A 21,464-nucleotide genomic window follows, 5' to 3' on the forward strand; every position below is an offset into this window, starting at 1 on the left:
ATCCAGCCTGCTTCACCAGGAGTGAGCCAAAGCACGGAGCTGTGTGCCCTGCAAACCTACATGAATCCCAGCAGGCCCATCTCAGTGGGAAGGCTGCTGTGGGGCACAGCCCTGGATCCTGCACCCCATGGGAGCTGTACCTGCACCCTGCCCACTGCTGTCCCCCTGATCTGGCAGAGGGCCCCAGCAGGGAGGGAGGAAGGGCTACAGATGCTCCCAGAGCACAGCAGCATCTCGGGAGCCCATGGGATACAGCCTCTGGCCCATTTTACAGGGAGCAGGTCCATAAACACTTGGATTGCTGGTGTTCAAAACCCATCAGCGCTCTGTGCTGGAGCAGTCCCACTGTGCTGGAGGGAGCTGGCTGGAAATGCTGCAGAGGATGACATTTGGGAACACTGCTCCTTCTGCCATCCAGGGTCCCCCCAGGACACAAAACCGACTGTGTGGGAGCATTCCTGGAGTGGCAGTGAGCAGCAGCCAGCTCATCCCTCTTCACTGGGGTGCTGCCCATGGTGCCGTGCCCACGCAGACAGACAAGGTCATGCAGTGGGCAGCTCCAGGGCTGGGCAGAGACAGCACCAGGGAGCAGCAGGAGAAGGGCAGGGGTGGTATTTTCAGCAAAGTCAGGTCCCACCCAAAGCATCATTTCAAATCAAGGTTCATAGCCTGACAGGGAAACCACCCAGCCAGCGCCAAGGAGAGCAGTCTCTTCAGGAAAGCACAGCTTTATCTTATCTGCAGACCTTGTTCCAGCTAATTTAACCATTAGACTGAGCATGCCTCAGCTGTCAATGCCCTCTGATAGGAATCTGTGGGTGAGGCTCTATCCTGAAGCATCAGGCGCCAGCGCTCCCCGATGGCATGGCAACAGCCCTGGAAAACCTGGGCTGTCTCATCTGTTTGTTTGGGTGGTGTTGTTATGGCCAGGGCTATCCCCTCCCTTGGCAAGAGCCAGCCCCAGCTCCCCAGCTCCATCTGTGCCCTATTTTGTGAAAGGTCCCTCCAGCCCCCAAGAGTTTCTTGGGCTCCCAGGGCAGAGTTGCGAGTCAAGAGCTCCTGGGTGTGCCAGAGCTGCCTGCCCAAGTATCTCCCTCAAGCATCTTGGCCACTGGTGACTGTTGCACTAACAACTGGGAAAGCCACTGGCATTTTTGCAGGCAGGGCAGTGACATAAGCCAATTTTGGTTTGTTTTGCTAACACAGCAAGAAAAAAACAGCTATATCCATGTAGCAAACCAATCCATCTGCCCAGGCAGCAGCTGCAGGCCCCCCCTCCTGCCCCACCTTGCTGCAGTGGGGTGGGGGCTCCCACAGTTCTCACAGCCCCCAGCAGCCTTGCACAGAGGGCAGAGGAAGCACCACTGAGGGGTGACGCAGGGACCAGTGACACCTCGGTCCAGCATTGTCCCAGCACCCTCACAACTGCGAGTCCTGCAACATCTCCCTCCCTGGCCACGCTTCAGCCCACTCTTGTGCATGTCAAAGGCCCTCTCAGCCATTTATTTGTTGTAAAATATGCACCACACAACCCAGCGTGGAACTCTAATTTGACAAGAAAATTATAGGGTGGCTTAAAACAAGCCTGGCAGAAGCTGGGGGAGCTGCCAGGCGCGTGATGCCACCAAGAGGAGCTCTCAGGGTGCCCTGCAACGGGGGCTGGCAGGCTCTGCCCCCGCTCCCCTCCACCACCTCGGAGCTGCACACGGCTAATCCCATTACAGACAGACAGGAAAACAATGGCACTGAGGAGGCTGTCAGGGCAAATTACCCCCGAAGGAAAACCTCTGGGAGACATCTTCATGGAGCTGACAGGCAACCACTGCCTGGGAGGAGCTGTGGGCAGCAGGAAAGGCCTTGGGGGCTTGGGAAGGGGCTGGAAAGGGGCACTCTGCGGGTTTGAGGCACACCCACCAGCACACCAGCACACTGCCACTGTGCTCTAAAGCCCCAAATGGCTTGAGCCTGTCAAATATGCTCACTGCCACGCCAAAATCCGTGCTCTGTGCCCTTGGGGACACAGTGCAGAGCCATCCTGCCTTGGGCACGGGCAATCACATGTCTGCTTGCAGCTGAGGCTGTAAAAACGCTTCCAGGCCAGCTCAGGCTGCCCCCAGAGCCCCGTGTCAGGTCAGCTCTCACCCTCGGAGGCAGGGTGTGAATTATCACCACGGGGTTAAGGTTACACTGCACCAGCAATAACAAACACGGAGCTGCTCCCGCCTCAGTGCGGATGGAGCACGCAGGGCTGCCCAGTGGGGACAACAGGGACATGGTGCAGCTTCCATCCCTGGGAGAAAAGGGTGTGGCAGCCCTTGTCCGCCTTTCCAACCCTGCCTAGATGTGGAAAATCTCCTCCAATTCCACCCAGGCTCCCTGAGTCTCCCTGAGCACAGTCTGGCCAAAGTCTCCGCTGCCATCTGCTCTTTTCTGCAAGTTTCCATTAGTGGCAGCCCAAGGAAACCTCCAGGCTAAGTCCTGCTGGGGGAGGATTTGGTACATTTTCCTGGCATGGCCTGCCTGTTTCTATTGTGGCTATCAAATGGGGCCAGGATTGTCAAGGAAGCAAAGTCTGCTGCTTTGGAAAGCTGCCCAGTGTCCAGGAGGGGTTTTCTCTGCCTGCCAGGGAGATGCACATGGGTGCTGGGGCTGGCAGGGACTGTGGACAGCACTCAGGGGCTGCTCTCAGGGGATCTGTGCCAGGGATCACCTCCCCAGCCTCCCTGGCAGCACCATTTGCCCTGGCTGGCTCCAGACTGTTGATGCCACACCTTTTATTCCTGGTTAAAAATTCACTGTAGGTGAGGCAAAGGGGTGCAGAAGTGTTTGCTCTCTCTGTGAGCACGCAGCCCAGCGTGGTCACGCCGTGGCAGTGGAGCAGGAAGGTGAAAAGGATGTGATTACTGTGCTCTGACATCCCCAGGCACAACAGAGGCCAGGCTAGAGCAGGAGAGAGGAGGAGGAGGAGGAGTCACAGGTTTGCTCACATTAGCAGCCTGCACTCCTCCATCCCAGCACAGGTATTGCTCCCCCAGCAGCCTGCCCCTGGGCACTCCAGGAGCCCCTTGAGCTCCCAGGATGGTTCCCAGCTGCTCGCCCTGCTGAAAACCTAAGGGCTGATGCAGAGCTCCTCCTGCATCCTGGGGTGTTCCCTCTGGTGAGGGGGAGCCAGCAGCACCCTCAGGGGCCACAGCCAGAGCCTGCACCTGCAGCTCTCCCTGTGTGACACTGCAGGGCACTGGCAGGGGATTTACAGCCCAAGTCCTTCTCCCCTGCTTGGTTTTGTGCCATTCCTTCTTCTTCATCCCTGCCTGCCCACCCACACCCTCTCCAGTATTTACACCCAGTTCTTCACCCTCCCACTGGGACCAGGCCAAAGCTCAGGAGAGTCCCTGTGCTGGCTCCAGGGAGCAGCTGAGGCAGCTCTGGGCCGTGTGGAAACGAGCTGTGCTTACTGGGTCACTTTCAATATCCCATCTTAAATCACATCTTCCAGCACTTCATCCCCTTTGGCTCCTGTTCATTGACTTCCAGCAAATGCTTTCAATCTGTCTGGCTTCCCTGCCCGGCTGTGCTGCTCTGGGCCCCGGTGTCCCTGAGCCATCCTGTCCTGCTGTGTCCGTGCATCCCAGGAGCCCTCCACACCCTGATGGCTGCATCCCCTTCCCTCATGGACTGGCTCAGGTGTACCCAGGGCTGCCCTCATCATTCCCACCCCTACCAGCTCCTTTCCTGCTGTTTCCCATGTGTGCTGTGCCTCTCTGGGAGCAGCCTTTGTGCACTCTCCATCCCTTTTCTGGGCCATAAAGCATGGCACAAGCTGTGCAGCCCCGTTTCTGGTGGCACGGGCACCCTCAGCCTTGTGTTGAGAAGCGCCAGGAGGTGACAATCCTGCTCCTCCTGCAGCCTGGGGACACCCAGGCTGGCACCCATCACCCACACTGCCCTCAGAATAGTTTGACCAGGAAACCTGGGAGCCAGCAAGTGAAATGGCCCGGGACAAATTCACAGGTCTCGGGGGATTTCCAAGCAAAGCTGCATTCACTTTGTTCTCTATTTTCATCTGTACCCTGGAGAGCTTGTCTGTAATCACCAGGGCCCTGTAACTTTTTTATCCCACTAGCAAGTCCAAGCTGAAAAAAAAAATAAAATATTTGACATCCCTGAGGGGAAGGATGTTTTCCAAGCCTCAAGTAAAGGAGCACTTTAAGCTCACATAGGCCTCCCAAAAATAAATACAAAAATGCATCAAGGATCAGAGGCCAGAGCTGCTTTCCCTGCTTGAGCAAAGTGCCACCCTGCTATGTCTGTGCCCTGCTCCCCACAGTGACCCATGAGCACAGGGACAACCCCAGCCCCTCAGCACACACAGATAATCCCATATAGACCCCAAAGCCTTCCTACAGCCTTCAGGTTCCTGCTCTCAACACCCACCCTGGGGGTACCTGCTGTACCTGGGGACGATTTGTGTCCCTCCACCTACCTGAGGGTGGGGACATTGCCCACCCAGAGCCCGAGCAGCCAGGCTGTGCCCTGTGCCATAGCAGGATGCTGTGATACTTGCAGGCTTCCCAGCGCTCCGTGGGGAAGCAGAGCTGGATTTGGTCTATTTTTGATTTCATTGCATTCCTTCAGCAACACTCTCATGGGGAAAAGAAAATGTAAGGATTAAAAATAAAAAAAAATAAAAAAAAAAAAAAAGGAAGAGAAAGGAATCGAGGGGGAAGCCAGCCCATGGTGGGATCCTGCTGGCATGGCCACAGGCTAGCAGAGAGGCTGGCCTATTAAGCTCGTTAATTAATGATGGGAAGTAAGAGTTGCAAGGGGAGATGGATTGGTGCCGAGGGCGCTGCTGGCAGCTCTGCTGGGCCCCGGAGGAGCGATGGGCACCCCCAGCTCCGCACCGCTGCTGCTGCACGGGGCGAACCGGGCAAATTGCGGCAGCGACGGCCGAGCTGCGGGTCAGGGGAGGAGCCGAGAGCGCCACCGCTCTGATTTACACCGCAGCCTTGTCCCCAAAGCATGCCGGGGTCAGGGCTCCATGGAAACCGCACCAAAACACGAACACACTGAGCCGTTCCCGAGCCGGGAGCTGCGCTCACAGCCCTCCGTGCCTGGGAAAGGGCTCCGTGCCCTGGGATCGCTGCCAGCAGGGAAAATCCGCTGCTCCCGCGGGCCCCGTCCCGCAGCTGTGCCCGCTGCATGTCCCAGCTGTGCTGTGCCCGCTGCATGTCCCAGCTGTGCCGTGCCCGCTGCATTCCCCAGCTGTGCTGTGCCCGCTGCATGTCCCAGCTGTGCTGTGCCCGCTGCATTCCCCAGCTGTGCCTGCTGCATGTCCCAGCTGTGCCCGCCGCATGTCCCAGCTGCGCCCGCTGCATTCCCCAGCTGTGCCCGCTGCATTGCCCAGCTGTGCCTGCTGCATTGCCCAGCTGTGCCCGCTGCATTCCCCAGCTGTGCTGTGCCCGAGGCTGCCAACCAACCCTTCTGCAGGGCACGGAGCGGCTCCGGGGCTGGGGCTGGCTCCATCGCGGGCACCGGGGCTCTGCTTTCCCCAGCAGACGGGCCAGGGGCATCCCCAGGGGCACGGCCAGCAGGGAGCCCCACGGGGCTCTGCAGGAACGTGACAGAAGGGACGGGCCCAGCAGCGGCTCCCAGAGCCGGGGTTTGGCTTGGCAGCCCCAGCTCCGAGGGGAATGTCTAAAAGCAGGCCTGGCAGCAGGGCTGCGATCTGGCTGGGGACAGGGCGGTCCCCAGGGGCTGGGCAATGCACACACTGCATTCCTGCCCTGCTGAGCTTTCCCCAGGGTAGCCCCACTCAGGCACTGTGCCTGCTCTGCAAGCCCGGCTGGGGGGGAGAGAATGGCGTCTGCTCTGTAACTTCTCTCCGCTGGTTTCCCACTCCCCAAAGCTGGGGAGGACCCATTCCACCCCACCCCATGCTGTCTGCAGGGCCAGCACAGCTTCCTGCCAGGCTGTTGTGCTCAGAGCACAGGAACAGCTCCTCGGGAGGAGCTCGGGCTCTGCTGGAGCTGCTCAGGCCAGCCCCAGGAGGAGCCAGCTGGGATGGGGCAGCAGGGATGCCTAAACCTGGTCATGGGGCCCGAGGGATGCTGTGTGGTGTGTGCAGCCTGCCCCACCTCCCCCCAGAGCTGAGCTGCACAGCACATCTCTCAAAACCTTTATTGTCAGCAAATAACAAAAGTCAGCCCTGCAGCAGCGCAGGGAGGCTGAGGAGAGCGGGTGCTGGCAGCCAGGGCTCGCTGCCCCGGCCTCCCCTGCTCTCCTGGGCAGCAGCAGGGCTGGGCGTGCACGGGGATGGGTGAGAGGGGGCACGTGTCATTCTCCAAAGCAAGGAGCACATTTACACTGCTTATAAATAAACAACAACAATGAGAAACCTCGGGCTCTGGGAGCAGGGCGGGTCCTGCTGCCCAGGCCAGCAGCCCAATGTGCTCTGTCCTCCAAAGGTGGGAGAGGAGAGGAGAGGAGAGGAGAGGAGAGGAGAGGAGAGGAGAGGAGAGGAGAGGAGAGGAGAGGAGAGGAGAGGAGAGGAGAGGAGAGGAGAGGAGAGGAGAGGAGAGGAGAGGAGAGGAGAGGAGAGGAGAGGAGAGGAGAGGAGAGGAGAGGAGAGGAGAGGAGAGGAGAGGAGAGGAGAGGAGAGGAGAGGAGAGGAGAGGAGAGGAGAGGAGAGGAGAGGAGAGGAGAGGAGAGGAGAGCCCCCTCCCTCCCCAGGGCTGCAGCTGCCAGCACAGGGGGATCAGTCTGGGGACACCAACCTAAAGCAGCCCGCAGAGCAGGCTGGAGCACCTGCCTGGGTGCCCCTCAGGGATTCAAAGACAGGGATGTAGGGAGCTGCCAGACCCAACAGTGGGACCCAGGGACAGGGAAAGCCAGGGCATGGAGCCTGGGGAGGGCCAGGAGAAGGGCAGTGCTGCCAGGTGTCACACATCTCCAGCTGCTGGTGAGGAAGAGGGCTGGGCACCCTCACCCCAAGCACTGTGGGACAGCCTGGAGCACCCTCCCGTGGTGGGACTCCTGCCACCACCTTCCCCCATCCTTGGCCCTTTGGGTGCCACCCGCCATCCCCTGCCCACGGGGACACGCCCAGAGCTGCCCTGCTGCCTCCCACACTGGGGGCTGTGGGAGGGCTGGGGAGGGCAGAGCACATTGGGAACCACCAGAGACACCTTCTACCTTAGCCTTAAAACACTGAAGCTTATATTAGAGACATGGTAATAACCAGGGCAGGGCTGTCCTGCCAGGAGTAGGGACAGCAGAGAGGGCACAGCTCCATGGGCAGCCTGGAGAGGCTCTGGGAGCAGCAGGTTAGTACAGGAGGGGCACAGAGCGTGCAGCAGGGCAGGGATGCTGCCTAGGGCTGGTTCTTTGCCTCAGGGTCTTTGTCGTAGATGTAGCTCCCCACAGCTCCGGTGTTGACACCTGCACGGGGTGAGAAACAGCACGGTGAGGACAGGGCAGGAAGGTGGCAGGTGTAGGAGTGTGCCCTTTGTTGATGGAGTGACAAAACTGTCTTGTGTCCCCTTAAAAGGAAAGAAGCCCAGAAGTTCCTCTCCTCGATTAAGTGAAGAGACACTTCATAGGACTTGGGGGACTTCACCTCAAACTTAAGGACAGCAAATTGAACAGAAGCCAGAAAGTCCCACCTGGGCAATTAACCAGAAAAGGATGTGAACAAAGAAACTAAAGGCTTTTGTAGAGAGCTTTACCAGGAGCAAGAACGTCTAGCACCTGGTTCGGTTTTTCTGTTTGTTATTTTGCCTTTTATAAACCTTTTTGTTTCCAACACTGCAACAGCAGCCATCCTGCTGATTTTTATGCCTCCAAGGGTAGCTGAGCTATCTTGGGTGTGTTACAGACCTCAGAGAGCTTGTTAGACCTGGCTGGAAGAGGTTACTATAACAGGGATGCTCCAGAGAGCTGTCCCCTCTGGCTGGTGGCACGAGCATCAACAGGGGCACGTGTCCCTGGTCTGGGCCCCCCCCTGTGTCCCCAGGCTCTCACTCACCCTTTGGCCCAAAGAGGATCCCATAGCAGGGCTTGTGGCAGTAGGGCTGTCCATCGTGCTGTGGGGGCAGAGACAAACACCTGTCACCTGGGCTGGGGGCGGGGGGCTGGGGAAATCCAGTGCCCAGGGCATGCCCACCTCTCATGCCCTTCCCCTGCAGACACCCCGACAACCCCAGCACTTCCCCAGGCTGAGGGGCTGCTCCTGCCAGCCCTGCCCTCCTGCAAAGGCCATCAGGGTGGCCTGGGACATCTCAGCCCTGCCCTGCTGGCATCCCCAGGAGTGCAGGCCAGGTTCTGAGGCTGGCACCCCCTTACCTCGGCGTGTCCCCCCGGGGTCAGCGTCTTGCTGCAGCGCTCACAGCGTAGGCAGGGACGGTGCCAGTCCTTCCCCAGGGAAGTCACCTTCTCAGCTGGAGTGGGACAAGGAGAGAGGGTCACAGCAGCCCCCTGCAACATGCTGAGGGGGAGCATTCCCCACGGGGACATCACAAAATCCCAGGAGAGTCCTCAGGATCTCCAGCCTCCCACATCCCTCCCACCCCTCTGGTGCCTCACAGGTGACACGGGATGGCTGAGCACAGCTATTACCACACGGGAGGTGACACAGCACAGGCTGCAATGCCCATAAAGCCCTGCACCAGGAGTATATCCAAGAGCACCCATCCCTGAAGGCCCCTCAGGCACACCCTCTGTACCCACAAACCCCTCTCTGATCCAAACCCCACTCCCAGCCTCTCTGCATGCCCCAGGGTTCCTGCACAGTGCCCATTCCCTTGGGGCCATGATACCCTGCAGGGCCATGATACCCTGTGGGGCCATGTCACTCTGCAGGGCCATGATACCCTGTGGGGCCATGCCACCCTGCAGGGCCATGTCACTCTGCAGGGCCATTTCACCCCAAGGCAAGCACACACTGCCTTCTTGCCACCTTACCAAAGTAGACCCTCTGGCCGCAGCGCGGGCACATGTTGGGCTCCCCGGTGAAGGTGGTGACACTGGAGGCTGGAAGAGAAGAGGACATGTGTCTGGGAAGTGGGGGGACATCTCAGCCAGGACACAGCGGGGTGGGGTGGACCCCACACACAAACCCTGCGCTCACACTGTCACCAGACACGGTGGCTCTGCGCTGGCTGCCCCATGGCAAAGGGCCAGGCTGCCTGTCCTGCCCTGCCCCTCACCTTTGCTGGGTCCCTTGGGAGGAGCAGCGTTCACCTTCCTCTCCTCCACCTTCACGGGGTGCTCGATGGGCCCCGGGGCAGTCTGCCCCTCGATCTGCGGCTTGTCGTAGATGTAGGAGCCGGCCCCGCCGATGTTCACCCCTGCAGAGGGGCACAGAGAGCCTGCAGTGGTGGCCTGGGAGCCCTCGGGGTCTCCATTGTCCCCCCAGCCCCCTGTCCCTCCTCCCCCAGCCCCGCTGGGCAAGGGGCCAGTGCTGCACTTCAGCCCCAGCTTGCTTTCTCCTGACCCAGGGGATAGGAGACTAACTCCACCTTCTGTTTGAATGGGAATTTGTTTTTTTAAATATTAAAAAAAAAAAAAAAAAAAAAAAAAGGCAGCTCTCAGAATAGAATAGATTCCTCCCTCCCTCCTTCCTTCCCTCCAGCATCTCTTCTCTCCCTCTGCACAAGCAGACAGCTGGCCTGGGACTGCAGTTTCCTGGCTCAATGCTCAGCCCTGGCTAGGCTGGCTTCTGGGATGTTGCTGGGGCCACCAGTGGGGATGAGGGGACCTGGCCCCTCCTGCAGCCCCGAGCCCAGCACCCAGGCAGGGGGGACACACAGTGACGTACCTTTGGGGCCGAACAGTGTGGCATAACAGGGCTTGTGGCAGAAGGGCTTCCCATCGTGCTGGGGAGAGAGGGCAATGTTAGGAGCAGTGACCACGGTTCCCTTCATCCTCTGCTGTTCAGAGACCACCACGGCCATGCCAGCACCCTAAAATGCACCCAGTTCTGGGTGTGCAGCACCTGCCTAACCTGGCCTGAGCACTCGGGGGTTTCACCTGCATCAAGCACTCAGGGGTTTCACCTGCATCAAGCACTCAGAGGTTTCACCTGCATCAAGCACTCAGGGGTTTCACTTCCAACTCAGGGGTTTCACCTGCATCAAACCCTCGGAGGTTTCGCCTGAATCAAACACTCAGAGGTTTCACCTGCATCAAACACTCAGAGGTTTCACCTGCATCGAGCACTTGGGAGTTTCACCTGCATCAAGCACTCAGAGGTTTCACCTGCATCAAACCCTCGGGGGTTTTGCCTGCATCAAGCACTCGGGCTGCTGTGCACAGGTCATGCCCTGGGGCTGGAGCACCAGTGGCCATGGCAGCTCAGCCATGGGCACCTCCACTTCCCAGCCCAGCCACGTGGCACTGGAGCCAGCGAGGCATGGCCCCAGCCCCTGAGCATGCTGTGCACAGCCAGGCCACTCTCCTGCTCAGAGCACCGTGGGAGCCCAGCTTCGCCCTCCCCTCGCCTTGGCCCAAGATCAGAGGCCCCGCACGGGCTCTGGTCCCAGCCCAGCTGCTATCGACCCCGCTATCGTCTGGGGTGATTATCACAGGAAGGCAGCAGGCAGGCGATAAGCCCCACAACTCCCCGTTTCTCATGGGCCAGCTGGAACCCAGTCCAAGAGAAAAGAAAGAGTGTTTGTGCCTGGAGCAGGGGGGGGCAGCAGGGCTGCCACACACACTGCTCTGGGTGGAAAGCCCACTGGGAGCCCGTGCTTGGGCAAGATCCCACCCCATGGCCTGCTCAGCCCCACTCAGCCCTGCTCCTGCCCTCCATCCCTCTGCTGCAAGGCAAGGGGTGCTGCCCACGCAGGGCAGGGTGGCAGCTGAGCAGAGGGGCCGTGCCAAAGGCAGAGGTAAGGCTGAGGGAGGGAGAAGGCTCTGGGCTGGCCAAAGGCAGCTGCAGAATATTGCAAGGCATAAATATGAGCATGCTCGCAGCGTTGCCATGCCAGAGGGGAGGGTAAACATTTAACTGGTCTCCCCGCGACACCTTTCCACCCCAGCCTCCTCGAAAGGAGGGAGAAAAAGCAGGGAAGGGCCAAATCTGCCTTCAGCAGAGTCAGTGGGGCTTGGCTGCCATCCCCTATGGGAACAGAATCCAACCTTATATGGAGAAGCAGCAAATCTGGGCTTGACCCGGCCTGGAGCACAGATCCACCTCGCTGGCAGGACAGGCCCCGCTTCCCCACAGGCTGGGGGCCACCAGCATGGCTGTCCCTGCTGGTGCCCAGCTGTGCTGCCTGCCAGGGCCCAGCTAAGGAGCTGGTGACACTGAGGAATGGCAGGTGCTGTGCAAAGCCGGGGTGTCACACAGGGACACTGCACAGCAGACACACAGTGGCTCCTAAGCCCGAGCAGCTGCAGGCAGCAGCGTGGCGCCTCACACTCCCCAGTGCAGGGCAGTGGCATCGCTCTCCAGCACAGAGAGCAGCAGTGCCGAGCTCTCGTTGCCATGGAAACCCAGGCATTCTCCATTCTTGGTGTTTTTAACCACAGGTCAGCGCAGGCTCCCAGCACACACATCTCCCCAAAGCTGGGCGATGCCCAAACAAGTTTGCCCAGTGCACGGAGCTTCAAGGGCTTACTGGGGCACGCCAAGCCCCACCACAGCTGCCTGGGAGCCCAGGGTGACAGAGCAGTGTCACCGCACGTGGTGCCAGCACCACTCTGTGGCTCGCCCAGGGCTGTACACAAGAGCACTCTGAGTTGCAGCAGCAGCGTTTGAAGCCACAGTGTGTTCTCCTGGGCTTGCATGCCGCAGGGACAGCGCCTCCACACGGCATCAGATACCTGCCCCAGCCCTGGCTTTGGGATTTCCGTCCCACCAGGCCCCCCCGAGTGCCAGCACGGCTCCCACCCTGCCCGCCCTGGCAGCTCTTACCTCGGCGTGCCCACCCGGGGTCAGGGTCTTGTTGCAGCGCTCACACTTGAGGCAGAACTTGTGCCAGTCCTTGCCCAGGGAAGAGACCTTCTCAGCTGCAGGGGACACGAGAGAGGGGTGAGCCACTGCCCAGCACCCGCGGAGGCCAGGGGGAAGCCAGGCCTGGGAACAAGGGGGGCTGCACCCACTCAAGGGGGGCTGCTCACACTGCGCACTCAGCCATGCTGCAGGAACAGGAGCCACCGAACTGCAGCCCCCAGGGTTGCTGCACAAACCCGGGTCTCTGACCCCTCACAGCTATGAGGAAGAACATTAACCCTGTCCCAGCACCAGCCATGAAGAAGAACATTAACCCTGTCCCAGCTGGGAGCAGGACACCCCCAGCTGCCGTCCCACAGCCGCGCTTTCCCACGCGCCAGTCCAGCAACGGTAGTGTTTTCTTCCCTGCTCCCCTGGCTATTTTTACCCGCCACGTTACCCGGAATGACTTCACTCCATTCAAATATTTGGCGTTTCCATGCCCACCCCGCCCCTGCAGTCACACTCCCCCACGCACAGCCAGCCTCTCCCCGGGCTGAGAGCCGCAGCTCCAGAGATGCTCCCGGGAGGAGGGGATGGCAGATGGCCCCCACTGTCACCCAGGATGGACACGTGGCCTGGAAAACACCTGCCCCTTGCAACCCAGCCTGGGAACAGGCACGATGTGTGGATGGGCATGCAGCCACCCTCTTTGCACGGCCACAAACCTGCAGAGCAACTGGCTGCCAGCACTGAAAACAGTGACAAAGCACCAGTGGGCAAATTCAGGCAAGGCAAACGCTTTGAGGCTGGTTGTATGAATACAAATACAATCCTTCCATCTGGCCCTGAGCTGTAGGTGTCCAGGAGCACCCTGGGAGGCAGCACAGGCTGCCAGTGCTCCTCTTGCATCCCCAGCCTTGCACCATCCCCTCTCCCTCCCAGCTCCTGGGCTGCCTTGTGTCCCCCACGGATTCCTGCTGGCCCTCCCTCTGCCCTGCACATGTGCAGAGACAGCTGGAAAACACTGTGAGCCCGTTAAAGCCACAGTAAAACTAAATCAGGAGAGCCAAATAAAATATTTAACAAGCAAATAAAAGTGCAACCAGAGCTGGCTGCACTCCATGAGAAGACCTCCTCCGCGATGTCGGGTTTCCCCCCAAGACCTCAGCAAATGTCACCTGTTTGCATCCACTTGAGACGGGGGTCAAGAGCTCCCCACAGGGCAGCTCCTGCCTTCTAGAGCCACCCTCCTCCCAAGGCAAACAGCTGCATCCGGGCACGTCACAGGGCCGAGATAAGCCGAAACAATGCCATCATCACCCAAAAATTCCATCCCAGTGCAAAGCCAGGGTGGGAGGGAGGGGCAGCGTGACGGGGCAGAGCCACAGCCATTGCACCAGGGTGCACAGGAGACTCCTGAGAGCACTCCAAGCAAGCACACAAGAGATGGACTTTGGGGACTCACATGGGTGGGAAGAAACTCCAAATCCACGTCCTGCTGATGACACACAGGCTGTAGAACCAGACCCAGGCAGGAGCAGACAGCAGGGCCAAGGGATGCCCCACCAGGGCCTGGGTCTGGCCTGCCTGCCCAAAGTTGCCAGGGCTATTCCCTGCTGGCTCCAAGCCCAGGGGCAGGGAGGGCCCGTGTCTCCCCAGCCCCTCACAGAAGGCAGCACACGAGGAAGGGGCCAGAGCCGCCCTCCTTTTCCTCTGCAGCCCTCATCTGTCTCTAGGAGCAGAGAACCAGCTGCAGGGTGAACAGCCCCCCCAGACCCCAGGGACTCCCCAAAACCAGGGGAATACGGATGTCCCAGCACCCCAGTGCCGTGGGGCCATTGCAGGAGCCCTGCATGCCCCCAGCCCTCCAGCAGGAAGGTTCCTCCGCGGGTGACCAGGGCGGGAAACCGAGCGTGATGGGCTGAAAGCCGAGCCGGGGGCTCGGGGCCAAGGAGCCGCTGGGCCGTGTCACGGTGGATGCACACACAGCCAGGCCGGGCTGCGCTCCCCCGGCCCGACCCAGCGCCGCCACGGGCACAAAGCAGGGAGGAAGCTCCCGGCGGATGTTTTCCACAGGCCATGGCAATTATAGCTGGCCACTGCTCCCACCAGCTCCTTCCTGCTCCCGCCATACAAAACGCTCCCCCAATGACCCTCCCCCCTCCCGCCTCAAAATAACATTTCAGCAGATGGAAATCCTGGCTCCTCCCTGCCAGATGCACCCCCCCGCCATGCATCTCTGAGGCACGCAGGGCCAGAGGGATCCCAGCGGGGCACGGGTAGGAGGGAGGGGAGAGCACCCGGAGCACCCCGGGCACAGGGACAGCCCGGGAACCACGGGGGCTGCCCTCGCCTCCGCATGGAAATGATGGAAATGCCGCCCAGGGGCTGCTCGGGCATCCTCTGGCTGCAAACAAGGATTCCCGGGGGATGCATCCGGCACCGGCACAGCCGGGATGGCTCTCCAGAAGGCATTGTTTGCGCCGAGCAGAGGAAGCAGCTTGGAGCCGCTCCGGCCCATTTCCAGGGCAGCAGCCTGCGGCCACACCATCCCATAAATCACCGCGGAGGGAAGGGACCAGCGCCCAGATTTCCTGTCACTCGGCCACAGCTGCTCCGCTGTTGCATCAGCTCCAGAGGAAAAGGCTCTGGCCACATCCTCCTGCTCAGGGCCGCCCTGTTCTCACCCGGGGCCCTGCACAGCCGGGGCCGTGCCCAGCTCCGAGCAGGGCACCATGGATGACATGGGGCACACGTGTCACTGCAGCCAGCCTCTGCCACCAAAGGCCGTGCTTATGATCCCCCTGCTCTGCCCCCGAATGCCCCCTTGCACACTCAGCCCTGCAGCCAGGCCAATCTAAACCAGCTGGGCAGGGTTAAGGGTGCCTGACTGCATGAATTTGGCCTCTGCCACATGTGTGTGGCTCGGGGTTTGCCAGCCCTGTGTGGGTGGGCACAGGGTGCCTATGGATGATGAACCCCCAGGAGAGGTGGAGGCACAGCTGGGGACACATCTGGCTGCAGGATGTGCAGCCTGTGGGGTGAGGTGGGTTTGCTCAGTGCAGGCTGTGGGGTGGGCTTGCTCAGTGCAGGCTGTGTGGGGTGGGTTTGCCCTGTGCAGGCTGCGGGGTGGGTTTGCTCTCTGCAGGCTGTGGGGTGGGTTTGTGAGGTGGGTTTGCTCAGTGCAGGCTGTGAGGTGGGTTTGCTCTCTGCAGGCTGTGTGGGGTGGGTTTGCCCTGTGCAGAGTGTGGGGTGGGTTTGCTCTGTGCAGGCTGTGGGGTGGGTTTGCTCAGTGCAGGCTGTGGGGTGGGTTTGCTCGGTGCAGCCTGTGGGGTGGGTTTGCTCGGTGCAGCCTGTGGGGTGGGTTTGCTCGGTGCAGGGACACCAGAGGCCAGGAGCAGGCAAGCAGCCGAGGGGGCTGTCAAGGCACACTGATCCCATGGCTCCACAGCAGCCCCGCCCCACAGACAACGCGGCTCAGCCCTTAATTACCCGCCGTGCCCAGACAAAGCAGCTGGCACAGGCCAGAGGTGGGTGCATCTTCTCAGGTGGGAAGAGAGCATCCCTCCTCCCAGTTTCTGTGCCGCCGGCCCCAGGCCCTCGCACAGGTATTTCCACAGCCTGACGTCAGTGCTGCTCCCAGGCGGAGCCTTGTTCACCGAAAGGAGCCACAACTGCAGCTGCGTCTCTGCAAGGGCTGGGCTGTGCCCCATCCATCCACCGCAGCCCTGGCAGGGCACGGGGGAGGGCTGGCAGTAAGGATGGCAAATCCCCACAGGGATCCAGAGACAGGCATCCCTGGCAGAGAGGGATGCTGTCAGACTGACTGTAGATTCACTTCAGAGCAGTTGCAGACACAAAGGAATGGAGAAAGGAAAGTGCAAGGAAAGGAGCCTGGTAAATGGCTGGAAACAAAGCCAAGAGCCATGAGCCAGCAGCCTCATCCCTTCCCCAGCTCCTCACAAAGTGGCCAGGAGATGGAAGAGGTGGAAGGACAGGTTGAGGATTTCCTGCCCTTGCCATGCCAGGCCATATCCCAGGCATGCTGGCCTGCCCAGTGTCTGCAGTGCCCTCCTGTGCCCCCAGCCCTGGCACAGCTCCTCTCCCCCATCCCCAGCCAGTGCTGACGCTCACACCGCACCCTGATTTGTGGCCAAACATATATATTTAGCTTCCCTGCAGCAAGGCAAGGCAAGGCAGCCCTCCAGCTCGCTGGGCTCCCTCCAAGTGTGCAACAAAGCCAGCTCAGTACAGCCTTGCCATGGAGCACAGCCTGGGGAACAGGGAATATCCTGAGGGATATTCCCACTTCCAGCCAAGGGGAGAGACAAGGGCTTGAGCCCCCGTGTAGCTGAGCCACTCGGCTGCAAGAGAAGGTTGTTTGATTTCCAGCCCCAGCCTTGGTGCTCAGCACTGCTCCCATCCCCTGCTGCTCCCTGCCTCTCCTCTGCCACAGCCTCACCTACTCCTGCTCTGGTTTGCAGGAGGTCCCTCACCATTTTCCACAGGGCTTCATCAAGCAGCATCAGAATGGGATGTGTGTGAGGTTGGGCAGCGGCCTGGCTGTGTCTGTGCTGGGGGAGGATCAGCAATGTTTCCAGCCAGGCCTGAGCCCAAGGAATCAGCTGCTTTCCACAGCAGCCCTGCATGTGAGGCATGGCAGGCAGGACCCCAGGGAGGGCAGGGGATGCAGCCCACACTGCCCAGGGACACCAGCATAACAATCAGAGGCCCACCTGCAGCCCTGCCCTCGCCCAGCACACAGCCAGGGCACGGGCAGGCACACACCAAACGCTCCCTGGGTAGCTGCTGGCTCAGAGCACACTGTTCCTTCCTTCTGCACTCTGAGATGTCATCTCTGGCAGGCAGTGCCGGGAGAATAAGACAGTTTCCTGGCCCGTTTCAGCAAGAGCAGGATTCTGGGACATGCTGGAGCAGCCAAGCTTGTCAAAGCACCCCTCCTGCCCCATGGCTCCTCACCTCTCCACCCTGCTGTCCCCCCACAGCTCCAAGCAGGGTTCGGCCCAGGGCTGAGGATGCTCAGGGGCCACAGCACTGGTGGGACAGCTCTCCCCGTCCTCATGCCAGGACCCATCTCCCACCATCACCTCCCTGGCAGCACCAGGCCCTTGGCAGGAGCAATGGGCACCACCACAATCAGGAGTGGCAGCACGGCTCATGCTCCAGGCTCAGTGTTTGATTGCAACACTGCTGTGACAGATTTTCCATTACTCCTTGCTTGGGCGTTCCTGCTCCGCCTTTCCCTGCCTTTCCTTTCCAGTCCCACCACCTCACCTCTCCCCATCCCCGTGCTCCTGCCAGGGAGGGAGGGAGGATGGGAACATGGGCATCTCTGTCTGCCTGGAAGCTGGGACACGGCTGCAGGACTCCATAATCCAGACACAAACAGAGCCACCAGGACCAGCCCTGGGTCGCACAGGGCTGCCCCCAGCACCCACAGCCCTGGGGCAGCACCACCCTGCCAGGAGCCCCAGCAAAGCCCAGGACACAAGAGCAAGGGGACCCAGCCCTCACACCGCCCCGTTCCACACTCCCACAGACCATCTTCCATAGCCCGTGCTTTTTCCTGAGGGAAAAGCTAATGCTAATCAGCCTGTTCTTCAGCTTCCCACAGAGGCATCCCTCCCATGGGCAGGGCTCTGCACAGGAGCAGGGAAGTGGAGCATCCTTAGTTACCGCTCTGCAAGGTGCTCCCAGAGCCGGCAGGAGGCAGTTCCCGAGGAGCCCATGCTGCAGGGCAGTGCCCGCACGGCCTGGAGAGCCGCTTCCTTTGGTAGGGACGGCAGGAATGGGAACGCAGCCCTCCTGCCGCTCCTGCCCCACCGCCTCCCTGCCCGGAGCCAAGCACAGCGGTTACTTATTAATTGCACAGCGGCTTCTGCAGCTTGAATTTCGCCGGGCGGCCCCGGCGGTGCCGTGCTCGGCAGGGAGAGCAGCCCGGACCTGGCAGCACCTCGTGTGCCCGCGGTGTGCCCAGGCACCTGCTGCACGCTGGGCTCGGGCCTCCCTCATTTCCCAGCTGGATGCGTCCGTGTCCTCAGTGCCCCTCTGGAGAGCAGCTTTAAGCCTGGGGGCTGCTGAGTGACTCGCACCTGCTTTGGGAACAGACAGAGCAGCAGCTTCCCCCAGGCCGGGCAGCGAGCTCCCCAAGAGCCGGAGCCGCCGCACGGGTGCTCGCTGCATCCCTGGGGCTTGTGGTTGCCCCGTGCTGGGACGGGAAAACAGGAAACCCCCTGCTGCTCTGGGAAGAAAGGATGGGAGGCGGACACGCTTGGCCAGGGCTCCCGGTGACCCTGCAAAACTCATTTAAGGCTCAGCAATGCGAAAGGGAGCTGGGGAAATGTGTGGCTGTTTGGCTGCAGGATACTCCGGTTCCCCCGGAGCTTCCTGGCAGCAGTGAGAGCCCGAAGGCGGCCCCGAGCCCAGCGCTGCCACCTGCTCGGGGGACGGGACGGGAATGGCCCCGCTCCTCCTCTCAAACATCCAGCAGCCTCCCAAAGCAGGAAAGTTAGCCCCAGCTGTTCCTGGAAACAATGTCACAGACCTCAACCTCCTTTCAAAAATTTGAAAAAAAAAAAGGGGGGGGGGGGAAAAGCCAAAAAAACTATTTTTATATTTCCCCTTGCTTTTTAAAGGAAAAAAGCTCATTCTATAGCTCAGGAAACGCCCACATCCTCCTGACTGCGCAGGGAGGAGCCCACTGGATTTTTCCAGGGAGCATGAAGCAACAGGCACGCTGGGAATGAGTTTTCCATGGGTACCGGGAGTGCGGGCGCTGCGCGGGGCCGGGAGCGGGAGCTTCTCACACATGACTGGGGCTGCAATCCCAGGCATTCGGGCAGCCCGAGCTGCCAGCGCTCATTCAGCACGGCCAGGGAGGCTCCCGAACAAGCGGGGCTTTATGAATCACCTCCCGCTAAGCTTCGGGCCGGCCCAGGAATTCAGGAGCGGCACCAAAGCCCGGACGCGGAGCTCCCATCGCTTTCCCAGCGGAGCACGCCCGGAATCCGCACCCCGGAAAGACGGCTCAGGATTTGCATGGAGCTTTCCTGCATTGAATAAACGGACTCAGGTTTATTCTTCCAGAGCCTGGGCGGTTCCTCAAGGGAAAGCTCAAGGCATCAGCAGGGACGTGCTCCTGCCCATCTCAGCTCTAAGCACAGAGAAGGTTTTTGCTCCCGTTTCAGCTCAGCATCACCCCCTCTCCCCAGGTGTCCCTCAGGGGCAGCATTCCCTGCGGGAAGGTGTGGGATGGGGGCTGGCACTGCCCCGCTGCCAGGCACCTGCCTCCAGGGCAGGGAGCAGCAGAGCCCGGGACAGGGACACGGCACTCACAGAAACCCTCTGGGGAGAGAGCAGCTGGGGCAGGGGGTACAGCCCTGTTCCCCCCGCCACCACATCCTCAGGAGACCCACAAGTGCCCTAGGACACGGGGAGAGAAAAGAGCAGGGACACTGCTCGGGGCCGGTGCTTCTCCTGCTGGCACAGCCTGGCCTCCTGCTCGGGTCCCTGAGCCCAGCCCTGACCCCCCCACGCAGGGCAGGCTCATCCCTGGAGCCGGAGGAGCAGCTCTGCCCCCGGGTCAGTGCCCAGCTGGCTGGGGAGGCACTATTTTTTGCTTAAAAAGGAAAAGATTCATACAAAGAAAGACATCCAAGGGGCCAAGCCCTTCCCACCCACACACAAATAGGTTTATTTAAAGGAGGAAGACAGCAAATTCCTATTTCCCTGTGTTTACTTGGAGATGGCCGGACAAGAATGAAAGCACCAATGCCTCCAATGCTCAAACATCATCAGGACCCTTTGGTATTTCTCCACCAAACAAACACACTGAGGCAACAGGGGCTGGACCCCGGAGCAGGGGGGGAGATGGGCAGGGAGGGCTGTAGGGAGGCAGCTGCACCCCGCGGTCAGCTCGGGCTGGAGTCCTGGATCCATCCCCAGGGCCATGCCGAGTTCACGGAGCGGGCCCGAGGTGCTCCCCCGGGGCAGGGTCCCCGCCGGCCTGGCACTGCCAGGGCTGGGGCAGCTCCTCGGGGGCACCAAGGCCGGGGAGGCTCAGCCGCTGCCCCAACCTCGCTGCGAGCCGAGCCGGGCCGGGCGGCGGCGCTCAGCCCGCGCTGCCTGACCGGACACACGCCAGCCCCGCTTCCCAGAGATCCTGACCGGCCACAACCCCAGCAGGGCCCTCCGAGACCTGCGGGGACTGCCCTAACCCAGCCCGAGCGTGCTGAGATGGACCTCCGAACCCAGGAGCTGCCTTTGAAAAGGTCCCGTAGAAACCCCAAACCCTTCGTTAGCTCGCCCAGCGGGGAACAGCCCGCTGGGGGCTGGCTACGCGGCCAGACAGGAGGGGTGAAGGGCACACCTGGGGCCAGGTTCGCAGGGAATCAAAGAAACCGGCTGCCAGGAGGTTTTGTTTGCACCTGCCGCTGCCAACTTCCCCGCCCCAAGAGATTCTGCGGACCACGGGAGCCCCATCCCGGTACGGGCCGTGTTGGGTGGGCTGGGCTCCCCTGACCCAAGGCAGCAGCACCGGGGGGCAGGAGCCAGCCCCTCTCAGCAGCCCAGGTGCGGGCACACAGCCCAGCCAGGGCTCCTCACCGCCTGTTCCCCCCCCAGCCCAGCAAGGCCGGGCTCACCCAGACGCTCTGTGCCCCAGGGCGGGCGGGCAGCACCCTCAGCACAGGGGATGCGGAGCGGAGGGTCCGCTCCTCCTGCCCGGGGGGAGAAGGAGCCGCTGCCGGGCCGGTCCCGGGTGAGCCCCGCGGGGATGCGGCGGAGCGGATACCGGGGCAGTACATCCCATGGGGCAAAGGGGATGCACCGGGGCTCGGGGAAGGGGAAGGCAGCGATGAGCGCCGGCTCTGGGCCGGGGGACCGCTTTGAGGTCCCGGGGATGCGTCTAGGCGCGGGGAAGGGGATGCGGGGCCGGGTCCCGGGGATGCGCTCACCGAAGTACACGGTCTTGTCGCACTTGGGGCACTTGGATGCCATGGCGGGAGAGCGGAGCCGAGCCGACCGTGCCGTGCCGAGCCGTGCTGTGATGTGCCGCGCCGTGCGCCCCGCTCCGCCCGGCCCCCGCCCACCGCCGCCCGGGGGGAGCCGGGGCGGGGCTGCCCGCCGAGCGGCGCCGGGCTCGGCACGGCCCCGCTCCAGCCCAGCGCAGCAGGTGCCCGGCCACGGCGGCGGAGAGAGCACTCCCTGCCCTGGCTCCCATCCCCAAAGGCTAAAATCGGGACACGAGTGCTCCCGACTTCCCTTGCCTGGGAAAAACCCTCCATAATAAACAGGTTGTAGTTGAGCGACTTGTGGGGTTTTACCGGCCCCAAAGGCACCGGCCCCGGCTGAGTCCGGGACATGAGTGAGGGGTGGCGATCCCAGGCAGCCCCCGCAGAGGGGCTCGGGCATCTCCCAGCGCCCGTGCCCGCCCCAGCCCCGCTCGCTGCCCGGCTCCAGCGCCCGCGTCCCCCGGCTCCCGGCACCATTCCGCTCCGTTGCCATG

The 21,464-nt window shown here is 61.4% G+C and overlaps 1 protein-coding gene across 1 annotated transcript; it reads right to left on the minus strand.

Annotated features, from left to right (window-relative positions):
• Window positions 1-6,686: 6,686 nt before the first annotated feature.
• On the minus strand, window positions 6,687-21,020 carry LOC131559828 (cysteine-rich protein 2). The gene is made up of 8 exons (XM_058808332.1): window positions 20,914-21,020; window positions 11,918-12,012; window positions 9,818-9,875; window positions 9,207-9,347; window positions 8,962-9,030; window positions 8,344-8,438; window positions 8,027-8,084; window positions 6,687-7,440 (listed from the first exon to the last, which is right to left on the minus strand). Exons 1-8 carry the CDS (start codon window positions 20,954-20,956, stop codon window positions 7,373-7,375), a joined length of 627 nt encoding a protein of 208 aa, XP_058664315.1. The 5' UTR covers window positions 20,957-21,020; the 3' UTR covers window positions 6,687-7,372.
• Between the last annotated feature and the right edge of the window lie 444 nt (window positions 21,021-21,464).

This window comes from Ammospiza caudacuta, chromosome 7 (assembly GCF_027887145.1).
Source record: "Ammospiza caudacuta isolate bAmmCau1 chromosome 7, bAmmCau1.pri, whole genome shotgun sequence".
Lineage (NCBI taxonomy): Eukaryota > Metazoa > Chordata > Aves > Passeriformes > Passerellidae > Ammospiza > Ammospiza caudacuta.

Bases quoted from the DNA above. Each gene is read 5' to 3' on its own strand.
- LOC131559828 (XM_058808332.1), bottom strand. From the start codon at position 20,956: ATGGCATCCAAGTGCCCCAAGTGCGACAAGACCGTGTACTTCG. The intron at 9,031-9,206 runs GTGAGGGGCAGG...CTTCTCTTCCAG, and splicing joins TCCCAAGGGACCCAGCAAAG to CCTCCAGTGTCACCACCTTC. The intron at 7,441-8,026 runs GTGAGTGAGAGC...CACCCCGTGCAG, and splicing joins GATCCTCTTTGGGCCAAAGG to GTGTCAACACCGGAGCTGTG.